The sequence below is a fragment of the Oryzias melastigma genome, linkage group LG11 (assembly GCF_002922805.2).
Source record: "Oryzias melastigma strain HK-1 linkage group LG11, ASM292280v2, whole genome shotgun sequence".
Taxonomy (NCBI): Eukaryota; Metazoa; Chordata; class Actinopteri; order Beloniformes; family Adrianichthyidae; genus Oryzias; species Oryzias melastigma.
In genome coordinates this window covers 4,357,687-4,376,007 of record NC_050522.1, presented here as the reverse complement: position 1 = coordinate 4,376,007, position 18,321 = coordinate 4,357,687, and the positions used below count along the sequence as shown (strand labels likewise).

General features: G+C 37.5%; 2 protein-coding genes across 2 annotated transcripts; one reads left to right on the top strand and one right to left on the bottom strand.

Annotated features, from left to right (window-relative positions):
- Positions 1–364: 364 nt before the first annotated feature.
- On the bottom strand, positions 365–12,015 carry LOC112137592 (GTP-binding protein 1). Its single transcript, XM_024259988.2, has 14 exons — positions 11,924–12,015; positions 11,460–11,650; positions 11,146–11,257; positions 8,292–8,472; positions 7,950–8,133; positions 7,689–7,853; positions 7,487–7,610; positions 6,445–6,559; positions 6,148–6,292; positions 5,693–5,875; positions 4,939–5,074; positions 4,659–4,837; positions 4,409–4,543; positions 365–1,345 (listed from the first exon to the last, which is right to left on the bottom strand). The coding sequence occupies exons 2-14, from the start codon at positions 11,646–11,648 to the stop codon at positions 1,232–1,234; spliced, it is 1,962 nt and encodes a 653-aa protein (XP_024115756.1). The 5' UTR covers positions 11,649–11,650; positions 11,924–12,015; the 3' UTR covers positions 365–1,231.
- A 2,074-nt stretch (positions 12,016–14,089) lies between these two features.
- On the top strand, positions 14,090–17,327 carry lgals2b (lectin, galactoside-binding, soluble, 2b). Its single transcript, XM_024259712.2, has 4 exons — positions 14,090–14,231; positions 15,483–15,556; positions 15,774–15,945; positions 16,940–17,327. Exons 1-4 carry the CDS (start codon positions 14,229–14,231, stop codon positions 17,084–17,086), a joined length of 396 nt encoding a protein of 131 aa, XP_024115480.1. The 5' UTR covers positions 14,090–14,228; the 3' UTR covers positions 17,087–17,327.
- The last annotated feature ends 994 nt before the right edge of the window (positions 17,328–18,321 follow it).

Below are 18,321 nucleotides of genomic sequence, written 5' to 3'. Positions count from 1 at the left end.
AAAAGAAGGCAGGCTTACTCCAGGTCAATTCAGAGGTGAATTTTTAATTAACTTTTAAGAAACGTCTTAGAAAATGACAGTCTAAAAACAGCATAATCATAATTAAAAGATCATTGGAATTGATTAAAAATAGATCAGAGTCTATAAGATTATTTTATTACCGTTTTACAAAATATATGCACAACCAAACAGTTAAGTATTTGAAAACAAATATGGAAAAATAGAAAAAATAATTCTTCCTGAAGTTGTGAACATAGACTGTATATAAGAATAATTATTTTTACAGTCAATGGTTGTGAAATGTACATTCACATCTGAAAAGATTAATTTAGATTTATGGAGGGGGAATAAAGCACAAAATGTATTTGAAGAGTTGAAACATCAACTACTGGAACCTTGTAGGCAGTAGATTCTTTATTTGTATTATTTTTTTTACAAGTTGAATTTTTTTTAACACAAAATACAGTATTTCTTCAGAAATACAAACCCCTGTACTGGCTTCTGTTAACACTAAAGTAAAATGAAAAATCTTCTGTCCTTTTATCCTATTTCTTTCAATACATAAACTAATGTTTTTAAATGTTACTGAACGATGTTATTTCAGACCATGAGAGATGAAATGTATTATCTCAGCCATTAGATCTTTACTAACAGAGAAAAATCATATTCCAATCTTCTCTGACTAGAATTATTGTTTTTATTTAGTAATAAGGAGGAGAAAAGGTTGTTTTGCTATTTCTGTGTTCTCATAACTCAATAACTTAAGTTTTTCTTTGGCACCTAACATAATATACAGTATTTTTTGCATTTTTTGCCAAACATTTTTGTGATGAAAACTTTCAGCATTCGAGTCTCTTCAAGGTTCAAACTTAAAAGTTTCTTTAAAAAAAAAAAAAAAAGTGAAAACTTTCCAAAGTCACTCAGATGTTTCTTAAAAAACAGCAGCAACAACAAAAGAGTGACACTTGATACTTCTGCTTTTTAATTCAAGATTTCGGATTAATTGTCAGACCGTTCAAGTGTTGAACATCTGTAATAACATTTCCTACAAACTGAAGTGAACATTTACCAACTGCTTCAGAAGTGTTTATGATTTTAGATGCCTTCAAACGTTCACTTATTCATAAAAAAAGACCTGAAAGCATTTTCAGAAACCAGCAGTCCCTTTTTTGCTCCTTAAAGATAAACGATGGTCTGAGGAGGAGGAGGAGGAGGAGGAGGCGTGAGGTTTTTAGGAGGTGCTTGTTGTTGTCGTTGCTCCTGCAGGAGCTGGGGCTGCAGCGTTCTGGCTTTTCCCTCGATGACGTTGACCTCCTCGCCGGCGTCCTCCGCTTCCTGACTTTAGCTGTCGTAGAACACAACAGTAAATCAGATTTTTACAAGAAATCTGATCAGTGAGTTTAGATAGCTGGTTTGAAAGAGGGAAATAAACTCACAAACTATTAGAATCTAAAGAAAGTTAAAGACACTCCAAATAAAAAGAAAAGCATTTCCACCAGTTGATTCATTTATTTTATTTGACTTGGACCTTCTTATTCCAGTTTTACTTGTTAAACTAGATTTAGTTTTTAAAAGGGTTAATGTATTTGGCTGTAAGACGTGATATCATTAAAAAAATGATTCCATTATTACCAAACTACATTTAACACAAAGAATATCATAAAAATTATTATTTTAATGCCAACTTTAAGATTTAGCGAATTACAACTGTCGCCTCCACTTAACCTGGACAAGAAAAGGGTCAGAAAATCAATATTTAATCTACACTGGCTATTTTTTTTTTTTTTTACATGACTGGATTTTTTTAAACTCAGATTTTGCAACAAACCAGCTTGTAGATAGTGTTGTTCACTGGCTTGTATTTCTTTAGTCATCTCTTCTCTTTAATTGCAACATTTTCTAATTTGCAGACATACATTTTTTTTTTCATTTTTCTTGTTAAGTATTTACTGTACATTTTTCTTGTATAATTCTCCTACTTCTCAGATTATATAAACAGTTTACTTGGAGATGTCAAACTTTGTGATACTTTTAAAAGGAGATTTCTGCTTATTTTGAATTCCACTCTGATCATCGATCTGTTGTAAAATCGTTCTTAGTGGTCTTTTAAATTATCGTATTCATTACGATTAATTAATTAATCAAATGAGCCTGTTATTTGTTTTTATAGCGTTAATCTAATTTTTCATCTATAACTATTGTTGTGCTCTAAAATATAAAAACAAAAAGGTCCAACTGTTTACTTGCATGAACGTTTTATTTGAACTCAGCTAAAAATGCCTCTTAAATTGCTTCCAGTACACGTCTCTGTGTACCGCTGCTGTGACATCATCAATGTGCGACTGTAGTTTTTACAGAACCCAAACAGACCACAAAGTCACAGTTATTATCTATTATGTAAGAAGTTTGTGGTTAATATTTTTTGATTGCTAAGCGAAGGGTTTTCTACTGTTTTTATGAGATAAATTTAAGATGTTTTGTTCTTGTGTTTTTTGTTTAATTTAGCTTTTACTTATTTGCCCAAGATTACAAAAATTGCCCTTTGTTGTTACAAAAGGACATCGTCATAAAGCTAGCTTTTTAGTTGTTATTGATCTTTTACTGCTCTACAAAGTCATGAATTTAAATGAATATATGAGGCTGTTCACAGCAATTATTAGGTTAAAAAATGTTTGCTATTAATACTGATTAATTCAATTAAATAAATACAGGTCAGGATTAATTAATTGAACAAAAAAAATTAATCATATGCCAGCACTACTTTACATTATGGTTATGTTGTTTTTAGTCAAAATCACTTCTTGAGGACATGGGCTGAATCTAAATTTCTTCCCTTCCCTTCTGACTCCTCCCTATTGCTCCAATTATTAGAAGAAAATGAAGTCCAGAAAATGTGTGTAAAACAACGCGGCAGGTGTTTCAGGAGCTACCGCTAGCTTTAGCTCAGAGGTCTGCAACCTTCAACAGTAAAAGAGACTTTGTTTTCTAATGATCACAACCGAGTATGAGCCGCAAAGTCTTATTTTTTATACTGCTGTGCACTCATTACAATGTATTTTTAAATGATAAATATGAATTATGCTTCTTTTGTGGAATTTTCTCAACATGTAAATTTATTTTTATGTTTGACAGAAGCTTGTATGAGTTCCTTTCAAAATAAAAGACGCCTTGTGACAAACTGGATCATCCCAGTGCAGCTCAGGACAGTGTGATCTATTTAAACTAATAAAGGATCAGACTTTTTAACCCAAGTTTTGCTTATTACTTATAATCGGGTGTAATCTGGAAGAAGCAAAGAGCAAACAAGATGTCTTCAAGTCAGCAGGGATGTAAAAATCTTTCCATAGTTTATCTTTGAGGTGCACCTCAGCCATAAATTTATACATTTAACTATTCTAAATAAAATGCATGCTAATTTAGTTACCCTTAAATGACAAAAATACTATAATTTTATTTTTCTTGAGCCAGAGAGCCAGTATGGAGGGGTTAAAGAGCCGCAGGTTGCAGACCCCGGCTTTAGCATGTCGTAAAGAGAAACCTTTGTCGTACTTGACAGAGTCTCTGTACTCCCACTTTTGGCAGCAAACAACCATGAAACAGATTTAGTAGAGTGTGGTTTGTTGTCACAAAAAGCTAGCAAGAACAAGCTAACGTCTGCATGTAGCGAGAAACCTTATTCCAAATAAAAGAAGCCAGAAAAAGCCAAGTTCTGTAAAATAAAATCCAGGTTTTCCCCCCAAAAAAATCTTAAAACTAAAAAGTATGAATTAATCGCCCAAACACAATTTTCATGAGAGTGGGTCTCTAACTAACTTTCACTTTGAACTCTAACCAGCAGCTGAGAGGCAGCAGGAGGTGTGGATTGTGCTGGGCAGCTTGTTAGTGTGACTGAAATCAGGCTGTGCAGTGAGGCAGCACGCGTGCACAGGAAACGGCTCAGAAAGGAACGCCGGCTAACAGCCTGCCCACGCTCTGCACACAACACACCGGTAAGAGAACACGAGGTTATCTCCAGACTTGACGTCTGAAGATCATTTCTACCTTCGGCGGCGTTAACCTGGAGTCCAGCTGCCGAGCCTTTTCGATCGACCTGATGAAACCTGAACTTAAAGAGTCACAGTTGTGACTCGCGCGCTTGTTTACCTTGTTTTCCTTGTTGTCATCTATACACAGAGCTTCCTCCTCCTCTGCCACTGTCTGATGCAGCATGCAATGACAGGGAGGGAGGACGACGGTGGAGAGTTACAGAGGAACAGATGTGTGCGGTTAAGAATGCAGGGGAACAGGACGATTAATGAGAAACATCAATTTACCAATATATAAAGAAGAAAAAAAGACAAAGGAAGAGAGTCAGAATAAAGTCCAGCTAGATTTTGACAGTGGTTTTCAGCGAGGGGTTGTTACTCACCAGCGCCTGTGCTGTGGTCGGGCTTTGCGGCCGCGCGGTTGATCCGCCATCCTCGCCGTCTTTATAAGTCTTCTTGCTGGCTTGAGCTTTCGACAGCTGGGCTTTAGAGGCCTGGGGGTTCACGGACTGCAGCAGCTGCAACCGCAGACACGGTTAGAATCAATTCCACCTGCCCGTCCTGACGTTAAATGACAGCTGAGGAGTCGAGCAGGAGTTACTGAAGTGGTAAATTATCCAGATGCGGCGCTACCTTGGTGATTGTGCCGACGGCCTTGGTGCGTCCCTCCCTGAACACCAGCTTGTGATCACAGTGCAGGTACTCGGGCGTCTTGATGAAGCGGAAGTGGACTGAGGCCTTATCTCCTGTTCTTAGACAGTCTTTGTTCATGGACAGGATGGTGGCCGTCTGCCGGATGCTGCCGCAGTGGACTAACGAGACACAAGCGGGGATATATTATGTAATACAGCTCCAAGAAAGTATCATCTCCAAAAACAAGTACAAGAGGAAAATCCAATGCATTGTGACTGACCCATCGCCTGGTATCTCGGTGATATCGTGGTGGGATGATGCAACACCAGAATCTCCGCCTCAAATTCCCAGGTAGCCTGAGGCGTTAATTTAGGAGAAACCATGACCATTCCTTTCCTGATGGACGAGCGCTTAATCTGCAAGAATAAAAACAAAGTAAACCCAGACAAAAGAAAACATTTCATTTAACACCCGGAATGTGACACGTTCAAGAACATACTAAACATGATTCTTGAATGCACATTTGATTTACGCTGGTCCGTCTGCTGTGTGTCTCCGTTGCGTTGATGAAAAAAATGTAATGTTTAATAATCAATCGGAATGTTTCTCCGTTTCTCTGTGTCTCCGCCATGTGAGCGTTCTAGTTTCAGTCTATCGACTTGCAATGTCACGGAAAAAAGCCAGAGAAACGGGAAGCAGGTCCTTGTTTCAAAATTAAAACGATGACATCTTATTTTCTATTTAAGGTGACGTGCCAAAGCTATAACACACGTTAGGATGGCGGATAACACCGGCGTCCATTTTCACCATGGATGACAAAAGTTTCATTTTGAGGGCATGAAAACATGACATCATGAAGCAAAACATGCATTTTAAAAACGGTTTACAAAAGGGAGTCATATGGTAAAATATACATTTGTATTTAGAAAAAAAAACTTTTTTGGACATTTGTTTTAGGCTTTTTATCACTTTTGCAGATTTGTTTTCTAAAACTGTACAGTAAATAGTGACTGTGTTTCTGAGCCTTTCTGAACCTTTTTTAGGGCGAAGGAGGCCGTCTGTCCTCCGCGAACCTCTCTGACGGGCATCCTCTTACGGTGAATGGACTTGACAGCGATGGGGATGAAGGCGCCAAGCGGGTCTGGACCTAGCAGCAGCGTGTCGTTGAGGCGGATCACTCCGCGGAGCGTTGTACCTGAAACTACTGTGCCCACACCCTGCAGAGAGAAGATCAATGTGGTCGTCAGGCAGCCCGCTCTTCCACATTCAAAGTTTTATTTAAAAATGTAAACAAAGGGCAATCCTGAACCTGTTGTGTCTTCTAAAAGAAGCCACTTAAACGTAGCAACACATCCTCGCTTAATATTCTGTTTTTCTACTTAAAAGCAAGAAAAATTCCTGCAGACACAAACACGTTTACACACAAAGCACCTCAGCTCATCCTTACACACAGCCTTAAAGCTAAGATTTCAGACGCACTCTCACTTACCGGTACGGAGTACGTGTCATCGATTTGAAACTCGGCCGGCTCGTCGTTGTTGAAGGTGGTCCTGGAGGAGAGCAGGTTCAGAAACATCTTCAGCAGGTCCATGTTCTCCCCCGTTACATTTGAGATCTGGAATATCGGACACACCCTACAAAAGACACAAAACAATGGTGATAAATGTAAAAGAAAGTCCAATTATTAGCTTTAAGTTGGTTGTCAACAAACGTCTACTACCCTGGACCAGATTTGAAGAATCTTATGGACACATTTGTCTCCTGCAGGCTGGAGTTCTGCCTTTACCTCTCAGAGCTGAAGTTGGAGGCCGTGACAATGACGTCGTCCTTGTTCTGCACCAGTACGGGGATTTTCCTGCAACCCGGCGACTTCAATAACCTTTGTAACAATTTGAGTGTCTCTGTGGAAGAAACAAAGACAGAACCACAATTACTGGGTTTACAAGAACCAAAACAATGTGGCAAAGACAAAAAAAAAAGCTAAAATGATTCAATGAAAGGGTCCACTTTGGTTTTTAACATGTGAACAAAGAAAGAATGAGACAGCCTTTTATTTAAAAAAAAATACCCTCTTTTAACTCATCTTAGAAAAAGTTTTAGCTCTTCTGGACAATTATTCCTGTTAGTTGAGTTTCTTTATTTACACAACAGTTTCTACCATTTTGAGTCGGACAGACCATTTTGGGAAACAGGTTCAGTAATCTTACGGTTCCCTGGTTTGTTTGTGTTTATTTAAGCAAACTAAACTGTATGACTGCGACTCAAACAAGCACAATATGTAACTTCAACGTTAAATAAAAATACGTGAAAAGTTCTATGATTGCAGAATCTAATGTTTCACCTTAACAACAAATCCAAAATAAATCCACTAAATCAGGGATATATGGGCCTCCAAATGGTGAAATCCGACCTAATTATATAGAGAAAAAAATAAGAGGATGTTGAAAAAAAGAAAAAAGAGTTTCTAGCCCATTCCGTTGGAGAGTTATGGTTCTTTAAATAAATGGCTGCAATGTGCAATTCCATTCCACCACTAGGGGGAGCAAAGGAACCAAAAGCTGCGTGCCACGTATGGGTAAGATGCAGTTTGGTTCCACTCCAGCCTCACTGCTGTTAGGTTGCTATAAAAGTTATCAGGTGCGACACCCCAATTACCAAAATGTTGTCATCAAAAATAAGAAATAACAAGATGACTATATTTCATTTTGCTATTATGTTACAGGTCTGACCCACTTGAGATCAGACGGGTTGAATGTGGCCCCTGAACCAAAATGAGTTTGACACCCCTGATCTAAATCAACACGGAGGATTTCTCAATCCTGATTTACCTTGTAGGATATTTGCTGGACACATGTCTATTTTTGTAACCACGACAAAAACCGGCACGTTTAGCGCCAACGCCAGGCCGAGATGCTCTTTGGTCATGCCCACTATGCCGGCGTTGCTGCCCACCTAAAGGAGAGGAGACAAACATGTGGAAGCTGAGAAGAAAAGGATTAAAGAAGTTAAAACTATGCTATCAGGTCTCACCATCAGCATGCAGAAATCAGGTAAGTGTCCCGTCATCCCGAAGACTGTGGTTTTTAGATACTTCTCGTGGCCGGCCAGGTCGATGAAGGTGATGACCTTCGAGGATTTCTCACAAATTTTAGTCCAGTCTAGACCGCCGCCATGACTGTCAGGCTTATTAACCACCTAAATAAATAGTAGAACAGAGAACCAAACAATCAACAAAAGAGGATAAAAAGAATATGAGGTTAGTGATGCCAGGAATGAGTTGGAGGAGCTCACCTGACCCTCCTGGTCAAAACCCAGGATGTCATTGCCCACACTGCTGGTCCTGCCACTCTCCATCTCATGTTTGTGCCTGAACAGCTTCTGGCGAGCGAAGCCTCTGCCATTGTCCAGCTCGCCATGAGTTAGGACTCCCAGCAGCGTGCTCTTTCCAGCGTCCACGTTCCCCACAACCGCCACTCTGGAAACAATCGGACATGTTTTTCCTCAAACTATTCCAAGGGGAAAGACTTTTTGATCTTTTTCGCTGCAAAGTAATCAACCCTCCCCAACTTAAATCAATGACTTATAGGAACTAATTCAATGTTTTAACTTAAAATCTCCCTTCAAACTCTTTACCTTACTTCCAGAAAGTCCTGCTCCCCCACACTGCGGCGGATCAGGTAATCCCGAATCTTTCCCGCAGACTCCGTTCTTTCCCTCAATAGGATTATGTCGGCTTCGATCTGATCACATAGCGACCGCACCGTCGCCACCGACGCTTCCATGTCCTTCTCATTCAACCCATAGTCCCCTCCATCTACACAACAAGGGAGAAGAGAACATAGAAAGCCAAGCTGAAAACTATAAATATATATATCTTAATTTCTATGTACATAAAAAATAATTTCTTTGTAGTTAAAACTAGTAGTTGCTGAAAATTGTGTTTTTGTAGCATTTTCCAGATGACTGAGAACATAAATGACGAAAAAAAAACACCATTTAAAAAAAGACTGTAGTTGTGATGTAGAACATACGCTGGGCGGGGCACAAGCTCCACTCCACGGGGGAGGAGAAAGGGGGGCGGGGTTGCTCTGTGCCGCCCACAACTTAGCGGTGAATTTCTAAAGAACTACAGCCGCTCTGCAGACACTATGTCCTAGAAAAACACAGGTTTCTTGATTGTGGCTAAAAACAGAATAATCATCATTAACAGACCACTTTGAAAATAGATCAAAAGAGGATCGGAGGGATTGTTTAAGGAATATAGTTCAAGTAAATCAGAACATCTGATTAAAAGAGGAATTTGCCATTCTTGTTGTAAATATTTTTCAAATTTCAACACAAGAAAAGTTAAAGATGAAATGGGAACATACAGCTTTCTTCCTAAAGACTCCTGAGAGTTTCTTCCTGAGAGTATACTCAGGGTATTGTGCAATGTTGTTTTTCTGCATTATTTATAATTTTTTTCTATTGTATATTTAGCTATATTCAGTCTATTTTACTTTGTATTCAGTCTATTTTACTTTATTTTGCTATTCCATTTTATTTTACTTTATTTTGTTATTCTATTTTACCTATTTGTATTTTACTGCTGTACGGACGCTGGTACTTGAATTTCCCTGAGGACCTCCAAAGGGATTAATAAAGTATTTTCTATTCTATTCTATTCCTCTTAAAGCAGGAGAAAGTTGTTGATATTAACAGAGAATATTGTAAAACTACCAAAAAGTTTTAAACAAACTAATAAACCTAAATGTTTCGTCAAGTATTTATGTTTCCTTTTTAAAGAAACCTGTCTCAATATCAGGAAACTTCTAACTCGAAAAAAAAAAAAACAACCCAGAATTGATCATCTTATTCCATATAGACAAATAAACTCTGTGAATGGTTTCCTTCTCTAAAATCTTAACTAAGAGTTAAAGGGGTCATACCATGAAAATCTACTTTTTGAGGTTTTAAATGCATTTTACTGTTCACTCCTCTCACGAAAACGAGCGGATGGAAATGTGCTGACGTAAGCACGATGTGAACCGCTTCCTCCAGGAAAAATCTGTGCCGCAAGCTCCGCCCCCAGACACACACACACTATACGAACACACAACCACTTTCTCCGTGGAGCTATGGTGCCAAGGTGGTTAGTCCCAGAATGTGTGTTCTGAAGACTGAAGAGATCTTTTGAGAGGTTTAGTTTACAAAATTTGGTCACGGTGAGGAGGCTCGGGGAGGCAGGCTCAAGGGTGACGTTGTGGAATGGGCGGGACCAACAAGGAGTGAAAGGCGGTGCCTTAGAGATCGAGTCGTTTTAGTTCCGGGTATTAAAACGGTCCACAAAAATGACTCGTAAATAATTTGTTTTTCAGTGTTCCGAGGGTAATATATGATCATATATATGGATATAGTTTACTCTGAAAGGCTGAAGAAAATTATGGTTTGGTCCTTTTGAGGATGAAGTCCAACAGCAGCAAAGGCCAGAGTAATAAAGCCCTGAGTTTGCTCCAAATAGAGCTTATAGACCCACACCAATCAGCTTTAGATCTAAATTAACGCGTCCCCAGTCGTCTTTTCGGTTCTGTAAAAACAGAAAGAAAAAAAAGACTATTTTAGAAAACAAAAGTAATTTCCAGAAATCAAAATGATATGCTAAAAAAATGAAACACAAGGAGAAACCGGAAAAGGTACAATGGAAGATCACTGATTGGATGATAGTGTTTGTCCAATCAGCAATGTTCCAACCTTTACGGGTTTCTTGTTGTGTTTCACTTTTTTAACATTTAATTTTGTTTTCTGAAACGTTTTTTTTTTGTTTTGTTTTTGTCTTTTAAGTTTTAGTTTCTAAAATTTTGCATTACTTTCTCAAATTTAATGTTATTTTTTTTATTTATTTTATTATTGTCCTTGTGGTCTTTAGAATGTTTTTGTGTTGAGTGATTTATCCATCCATCCATCCATCCATCTTCTTCTGCTCATCGGGGCCCGGGTTGTTTGGGCAGCAGTCGAAATAAAGTTGCCCTGACTTCCCTCTCCCAGGCCACTTCCTCCAGCTCCTCTGGAGGAACCCAGAGACGTTTCCAGGTCAGCCCAGAGACATAGTCTCTCCAGCGTGTCCTGAGTCTTCCGCCCAGTGGATGGATGAATTTGCACTTCAGGGCCACCGTAGAAAAAAGCCACAAGAACATGAGGGTCGGAGTGTGTCATTGATGCCTAGCTGCAGGAAGGAGCTCTTTTACAGATCCTTTTCCCTGTCCGCTACAACGCCTCATAGACAATAATTAAGGTTGTTATTAATTTTTAAAGAGTATTTCTAGTGTTATTTACTATCAATCTGCCGTTTTCAATTGAGCTCTATGGTAACAAGTTAATCTCTGTGTGATCAATAAAGTTTTATTCCATTCTATGCAGATTTATAAGGGAAAAAAACTCAAGTGTCACTATTAAACAAATTAAAAGAGCAATGAATAAAAAGTGTTTGACCTTCCTCCATCAGTCTCACCTGAACCCAACCCGACCACATAGATGGTCTCCCCGCAGCCCTCGTCTATCCGCTCCCGCAGGTGTCTCAGAAGTGAATCGTATTGTTCACCTGTTGGACTCACAAGAACGAGCTGGAAAAGACAGAAATGATGACTTTAACGAGCAGCACCCTCCACTTTTTACCTGTTTTCATTATGACTAATGAAGAGTTTGCAGACTCGGGGCTGCAAACGTGGCTGTTCAGCTTCAGTAAACTCTTATTTACTGAATCAAATTTCGACTGCAGGGATTCTCCATACTTAAACACGATTTCCTGTCGACTAGGGGGCCCACCTTGTTGCTCAAATCTAGATGATCCGCGGACTCTGTGCTCGTATCCTCGCCGTCTCCATAGAGGTCTCCTGCACACGGATCCTCCGCACACCCTCGGTCCGGAGCAAACATGCATGCAGGGATAACAGGCTCTGCTGGCTGCAGTGACCCCGGACATGTCGCTGGATCCGTCGCTGCTAACGACGCCATTTCTGTATTGACAATGTTTGCAAAAACAGCGACTATAAGTTAACTTAAGTGTTATATTTTTTGCTTCACGTCATTTAACTACTAGCAGTTAGCTCAGAAAGTTTGAAAATCTTGCTAGCTAGCCGATGCCAAAAACACATTGAACTTTTAATGAGAAAGTTTTTAGTGAAACACCGAAATATAAAAATGTCCTTCTTTTTTTAATAACTGAACACCACTGCAATTTAAAACAAGCATAATTACAAAATAAAATGTTTTTAGAGTTTAAAGTATACCAGAAGTTGTTTACTAGCCGACAAGCTAGGTTACGTATTTGGCTTCTATTTGTGGTCTATGTATGTAAGTCACGCCCACTTTCAAATAAAGGCATTGGATTGGCCACGGCAAAATAAAGTTCTAAGGAAGGAGGCTGTGGTGCGTTTGAATTTATCGGACACTGGAAAGAATTACCGGATGATTTACTCTTTAGTTTAAAAAAAAAAGATTAAAACCTCGTTTATTCAAAATTGAAGAAAATGCTTTAAAATAAAATGTTATCCCAATTTTTTTTGTGTGTATGGAACTTTCCGAAAAAAAAACCTTTGAGAAGTTAAAGTTAACCCCATAAAGCTAGTTTTTTTTTTATTTTTTATGTTTTGGTTAATTGAATATTACATTTCGTGACCAAAGTTTTATTGTTCAATCGGACAACTTAGCACCAGCTTTTTAATGGCATGGTCCTCTTCGTTGTAATCTCTTTCAAAGATTACATTTTTAAGATTATGATTTTTTTTGTCTTTCGTGGGAATCGTGAATGCAACACAAGACGAAACACGCCCACTTAAAAACCATGCTTCAAAAACACATGACACGTAAGCTGCACTACGGAAGCCGAAAACGGACTGCCTTACTTTTTTGGGGGATCGTTTTCTCGTGATAACAAAATAACATGTCGTTATCACGAGAAAACGAAGTTGGTTTTCTTGAGAAAACGAGATAATAGCTCATTATAACGAGAAAATAAACTTGGTTTTCTTGAGAAAACGAGACGATAACTCGCTATCACGAGAAAACAACCAAGTTTGTGACAACAAACAAACATGTCTCTTGACAACGAGATAATTAATGATGAAGAAGGGAGTCCCGCACGGAGAAGCAAAAACTTCAGCTTGAAGTCTATTTATTTTGTTGTTAACAACAAAACAGCAGAAGAACACTCCACAAAAGTTGTTTTTAGTCTATTTTATGTTGTTATTTTATTAGTGGGTCTACACTACTAAAACGCCTTCAGTCCGTCTTATCCACCAGCCCTCATCCCGTTATTTCCCACAGATCACACCGCAGACTAGAATGACTGCATGATATGTTCAATGAAGTCCGGACATTAGTAGACCAAAAAAGCCACTCAGCCCAACTCAATCCGCTACTGTGCTTTTGTCATTTTTATACAACCTCTGGGAAACAAAGCAGTTTTTCCAGACACTATTTACTTAATCGATTATATATGGATCGTTGCTGATATTCGACGTTCTCTCTGCTAAGCTGCTTTGTTTTGCTGCTGATGTCCGGATCTCTTTGAACGCACCATGAAGACAAGCTCAGCAGCTGTCCATCGATGTTTGTTCGCAGTTTTTAGGAAAATTAAAAGAGGGGCTGGCGCATGAGACTAAATTATGACATTTAAAGAGCATAAATCCACCAATACATTTAAAATAGTCTAAAGACAACGTTTGTGGAGTGTTTTAAATCTCTGTTTTTCTGAGAGCTGGATGGAAAGGCTTCATTCTCTGTTCTTGATTATCTCATTATAACGAGAAAACCAACGTTTTTTCTCGTTATAACAAGATAGTGGATCTCATTATCATCTCATTATCATTTCATTATCATTTGTTGTTCTCTCGTGATAACGAAAAATATGTTGTTATCACGAAAAAAAAACAATTTCGTTTTCTCGAGAAAACTAGATAATAACTCGTTATCACGGGAAACAAACTTGGTTTTCTCGAGAAAACCAAGTTTCCTTTTTGGGAACAATAAAGTTTATAAATCACACTATAAACTAGGTTGAATTCTTTTTTTTATGCATTTCAAGATTTAAAATACAAAAGAAGTTCCAAAAATAGTTCCAAAGCATCAATTCGCATAAGATGCACACAACTGTAAAAATAAATGGAGATTGTACTTTACATAAAAGCTATTATCATGGCCCCTAAAATCATATTCAGTACAAATCCCATCTGCTCAAGAGAAAAGTTCTTTATATTGTATCTTTGACTGCAATAGTCCTCATAATTAATGTAAAACCATATCATGTAAAGAAAAAAAAAAGTTTTCACATGTCAGATACAGCAGATTTTCACATTTCTTTTACTTCATATAGGCATGTAAAATATCTATTAAAACCATAGACATAATATATAATGATTAAAACGCATCAGTAAATGCATAGAATAGCTATTGAGGGTCAAAAGTCAACATTCGTCATCCAGTTATTTCCTCATTGACTGTTTTCCCTCCCACAAGATCAGCAATGTTATAAAAAGAAGTCACCTACCTGCAGCACCTTCTCTTTTGAGGCAGGAACTACGGAAAACAGTCAAGATGGTAAGTGGCATTGAAAATGTCATGTTTTTTCAGTTTTATGCATTACAAACATGTGTATTTGTTTATTTTTATTCATTGTAGAACACTAGCTTAACCTTTTCCCCCTTAAATTTAGCTTCAATGTTTTAAAGTAGTACAAAAACTATCTTTAGAAATACAAAGTTTGATTAATGAAATTTTTCACATTCATTTTCTCATCTATCAAAATGTGATTTGATGATTGCTGATAAAAATCAGGGATTGGAGGAAAAACATTAGTCATTTATATCCATTCATTTTCTTTACTGGATTTATATCCTTTTCTCTGTCACGGGGTTGCCTGAGCCTGTCCTGGCTATAGCTCATCATAGTATAAACGAGTACTGATTACTAAGTTGTATTTTATATATGTGCTTTTCCCAGTTCTTGATGCCAAAGTTCAGAAACTCCAAATTATTTAATTTGACCAGGAAGACTTATGAGAATTTAAGTTCTGGAACGGTCTCTAAAATATTTAACTCTTATTAGTGTTTTGAATGACTCAAACTATTGTATGGTTAACGATCAATAATTGTATGTTTTAAGTCAGAAAACTCTGTAAACCTTTAAATTAAAGTATCATACCAGTGATACTGACTGTGGTCACCATGGGCGTGGTAGATAGAGATATGGGAACCAGAAGTTTAGATTAATGTTTAACCATAAGCAGGAAGGAAGGTAGTAAAGGTAGTTTATTGCTTTATTGATAAGGCGTTTGCAGAACCTAAAGGTAATTCCCAGAATCCTTTAGGGTGGTCAGGCTGTAGGAAAAAAATTGAATTCATGTTTCTAATCAGATTTAGTAAATGTTTTAAAAATAAACACATACTTATGTGATATTACTAATGTAATAGATGCACTTTCTTTGCAGCAGGAAACATTTAAATGGGTGTTTTCTTTTATAATTTTACTGCCTATTTCTATCGACCATTTTTTAATGAATAAACACATCCTCTTCCGGTTTTGGGCCGTTTTCAACTGTGTGTGCATTGTCTCTCACTGGTTGATTATCAACTGCAAAGATAAGAACAAGGTCCTCATTCTATGTCCACTAACTACAGATTCTCAGTCTATTCATGTATCTTAAAAAGAATCGTCTAACAGATTTAAGTTGGACAATTGACTTCACAGTAGACACGATATTGAATGTATCTACAATCAAACAAAAGTTGCTGTTTTCCAAAGACTCAACATAATAACTTTTCCATGCCACTCTCTCTTATTTGTCTGTAGAAAATTCATGAATTTTCACTCAAGGAAGGACAGGAGCTCAAGATCCGGGTCAAGCCCAACGATGACTCCGCTAGGCAAGTCTTCCTCATGTCTGCTGTCTTTGATGATGATGATAATATTATATTTTGGACATATACTTAGAAAAGAAAGATTGGAGATAAACACCAATTTGGTTCCATCTAAATCTCATTCCCCAACACACTCTTTAGCAAAGATGACGAATGTGCCACATTTCACCTCTTGTGCTCTTTCTTTGAATTTCTCTGACCTTTGCTCCCGTCTCCACCTCAGATTTGCTATCAACATCGGCCTTGATGCTGACAACATCGCGTTACACTTCAACCCACGCTTTGACTCTGGATCAGACGTCAACACCATTGTCTGCAACTCCAAGTCTGGGGGAAGCTGGGGTGAAGAGCAGAGGGATGGACACTTCCCCTTTGTGCGAGGAGAGGAATCAAAGGTGTGTTTGGACCATAAAGATTATATACAGGGCGACCTTAGAAATCCTTTTTGCAATAGGTTTCTTTTGATAAAGAAACATTTATACTTGGAATAGAGGGAAAGACATTTTGTTGTAGCAAACAAATAAATAAATATTGTGGTGGTGTCTCATGGCAATTCATTGAGCAAAAATGTTATTTCTGCCACAAATTTAAAAACTCATAAAAGTTTATACACCCCTAATACCTGAAGAAATGAATTTTGGGAATTGTGGACAACCCCCTACCATCAAAAAAAAAAAAAAAAAAAAAAAATAGATGACACCACAGCAGGCAAAACCGTCCAAAAAAGCTCCTGTATGGCTCAAAAATCAAAATCCACTCATGAAACTGTGTCAAGAAACTTGTAAATTATTATGGGATGGCCACAGAACCAATGACTTGGTGGCCATTTTCTGAAAAAGTGTGAAATTTAGCTATGTTCACGTAATATGTGAAAGAAAACTTTTGTATGTGAAATTTCACACATATGCCACCAGTTTAGGCCTACAACCACAGCCGAGGTTTCGTTGACCTATGACCTTGGAAACACCATCTTGACTTTAATAAATAAATACATAAATAAATTAATTTTACCTGCTACAAATTTATGTAGAGAGTTTGATTTATCACCTCCTAACTCCTAAAGCATCATTGGGAAACTAATTCGGGAAAAGATATTGGAATCAGAAGTTGTAGCTTTTTCTCCCGTGGCTCACACATTTTTCCCAGAATATTGTGAAAGTTTCATACGAGTCGGCTCAAGTTGAATAAAACAAAATAACTTACCATGTGAACATTTTACGAATGTTGGGGCATAAAAATCTCAAAGGAAATCCAAAATTTTGCTTTTGGAGATTCTTCCAAAAAATACATAAATTCTTCAACATTTTTTACTGTAATAAAAATCTACTTTTGACTCAAGCAGACATTTTTCAAACTAAACTGTGCTTCTCCACTTCGTGTGTGTTTCAGTTTTACATCAACTTCACCATGGATCAGTTTTACATCAAACTTCCTGATGGGAGGATGATGGACTTTCCCAACCGCCTGGGAGAGGTCAAGTACGACTACTTTGAAGTCAAGGGGGATGCGGTTTTCCATGGAGTCAAGATCAAGTAGAGGCTGAGCCCCTCCTTAACCCTGGCCTAAAGCTTGTTCTGTCCATTGCTGAAATAGTTTTACATTAATGTGCACTTGGCTGAAAGCACAGATTTTTGCTACCCTGAAAACAAAATTAAAAAAACATCACTGGAGATGTAAACTGTCCTCGGATGTGCTAAGAGATGATGCCTGATGGTGAAGCTACAGCATATTTCACTTGTTCATTTGGTGTCTGAGTAATAAAAGCTAGAAAACAAAAGGGGATCTCACTTTTTTTTTTGTTGACGATTAAATGAATTACTGGCATATGTTAAATATGTTCTATAAATTATGAAAAACTCTTAATATAAAAAGTCAAGAGTAAGCTACATTTAGTAATGAGCAAGATGCTTATTTTCTTGCATAAGAAGACTATTTTGTAAGACAGGTTTACAGATTAAAGAGAAAAACAAAATTAATGAAACTGAGGTAAACTAATGATATTCTGATAATCTTTTGATTTAATTTAAAAAGGTTCCTGGGCATCTATCAACTGTTAGTATTATTTTTTTAGGACTTCGTTTTTGCTGAGCAGCTAGCTATAAATTTACCTGAATTGTTGTGAGTGGGATCATTGGTGCGAAGCAACCCCACCCCCCTTTCCCCTCCCCGTTGCTGAGAATATTTGGGTTTTCATCCCAAATACTCTCTTTCTCAAGCTCCGTTTTGTGTCTGCTCTTGTTTCAAAATTGTTTAAATGAAGAAATACAAAGAAAAACTAATTTCAGCTTAATTTACTTAAAGCATTAAATTATCCATCATGAGAAAAATGCCATAAAACACGTTAAAAAAACACCAAAAACATATTATTTTATATGTCTTTAATGAGAGAAGTTTAAATTGAGTCTTAGAAGAATGCCCAAAAGAGAGGAGGAAGTGGAAAAAAGCAGAATGAATTGGAACATACAGCAGAGGTGAGCAGTCGAAGACAATTTGCAAGAAGACTCAAGGTGGCCATAAAGCGAGGCTGAGGAATGTAGCATGATGCAACCAAATTCTCTGGAAGAAGAGCAAATGTCTACGTGCACTGGAGAGAGAGAGTGAGCCTGTTCCAAAGATAGAAAGATATTTTATCAGCACAAAACAATACAATCTTTTTTTTTTCATTTTTTTCTTCATTTATTTAGCTATTTTGTCATTTTAGACTACAAAATGCTGATGACATCTCATAAACGTTTTTTTTAGTCAATTCTTACAACCAAATATTCAGAACA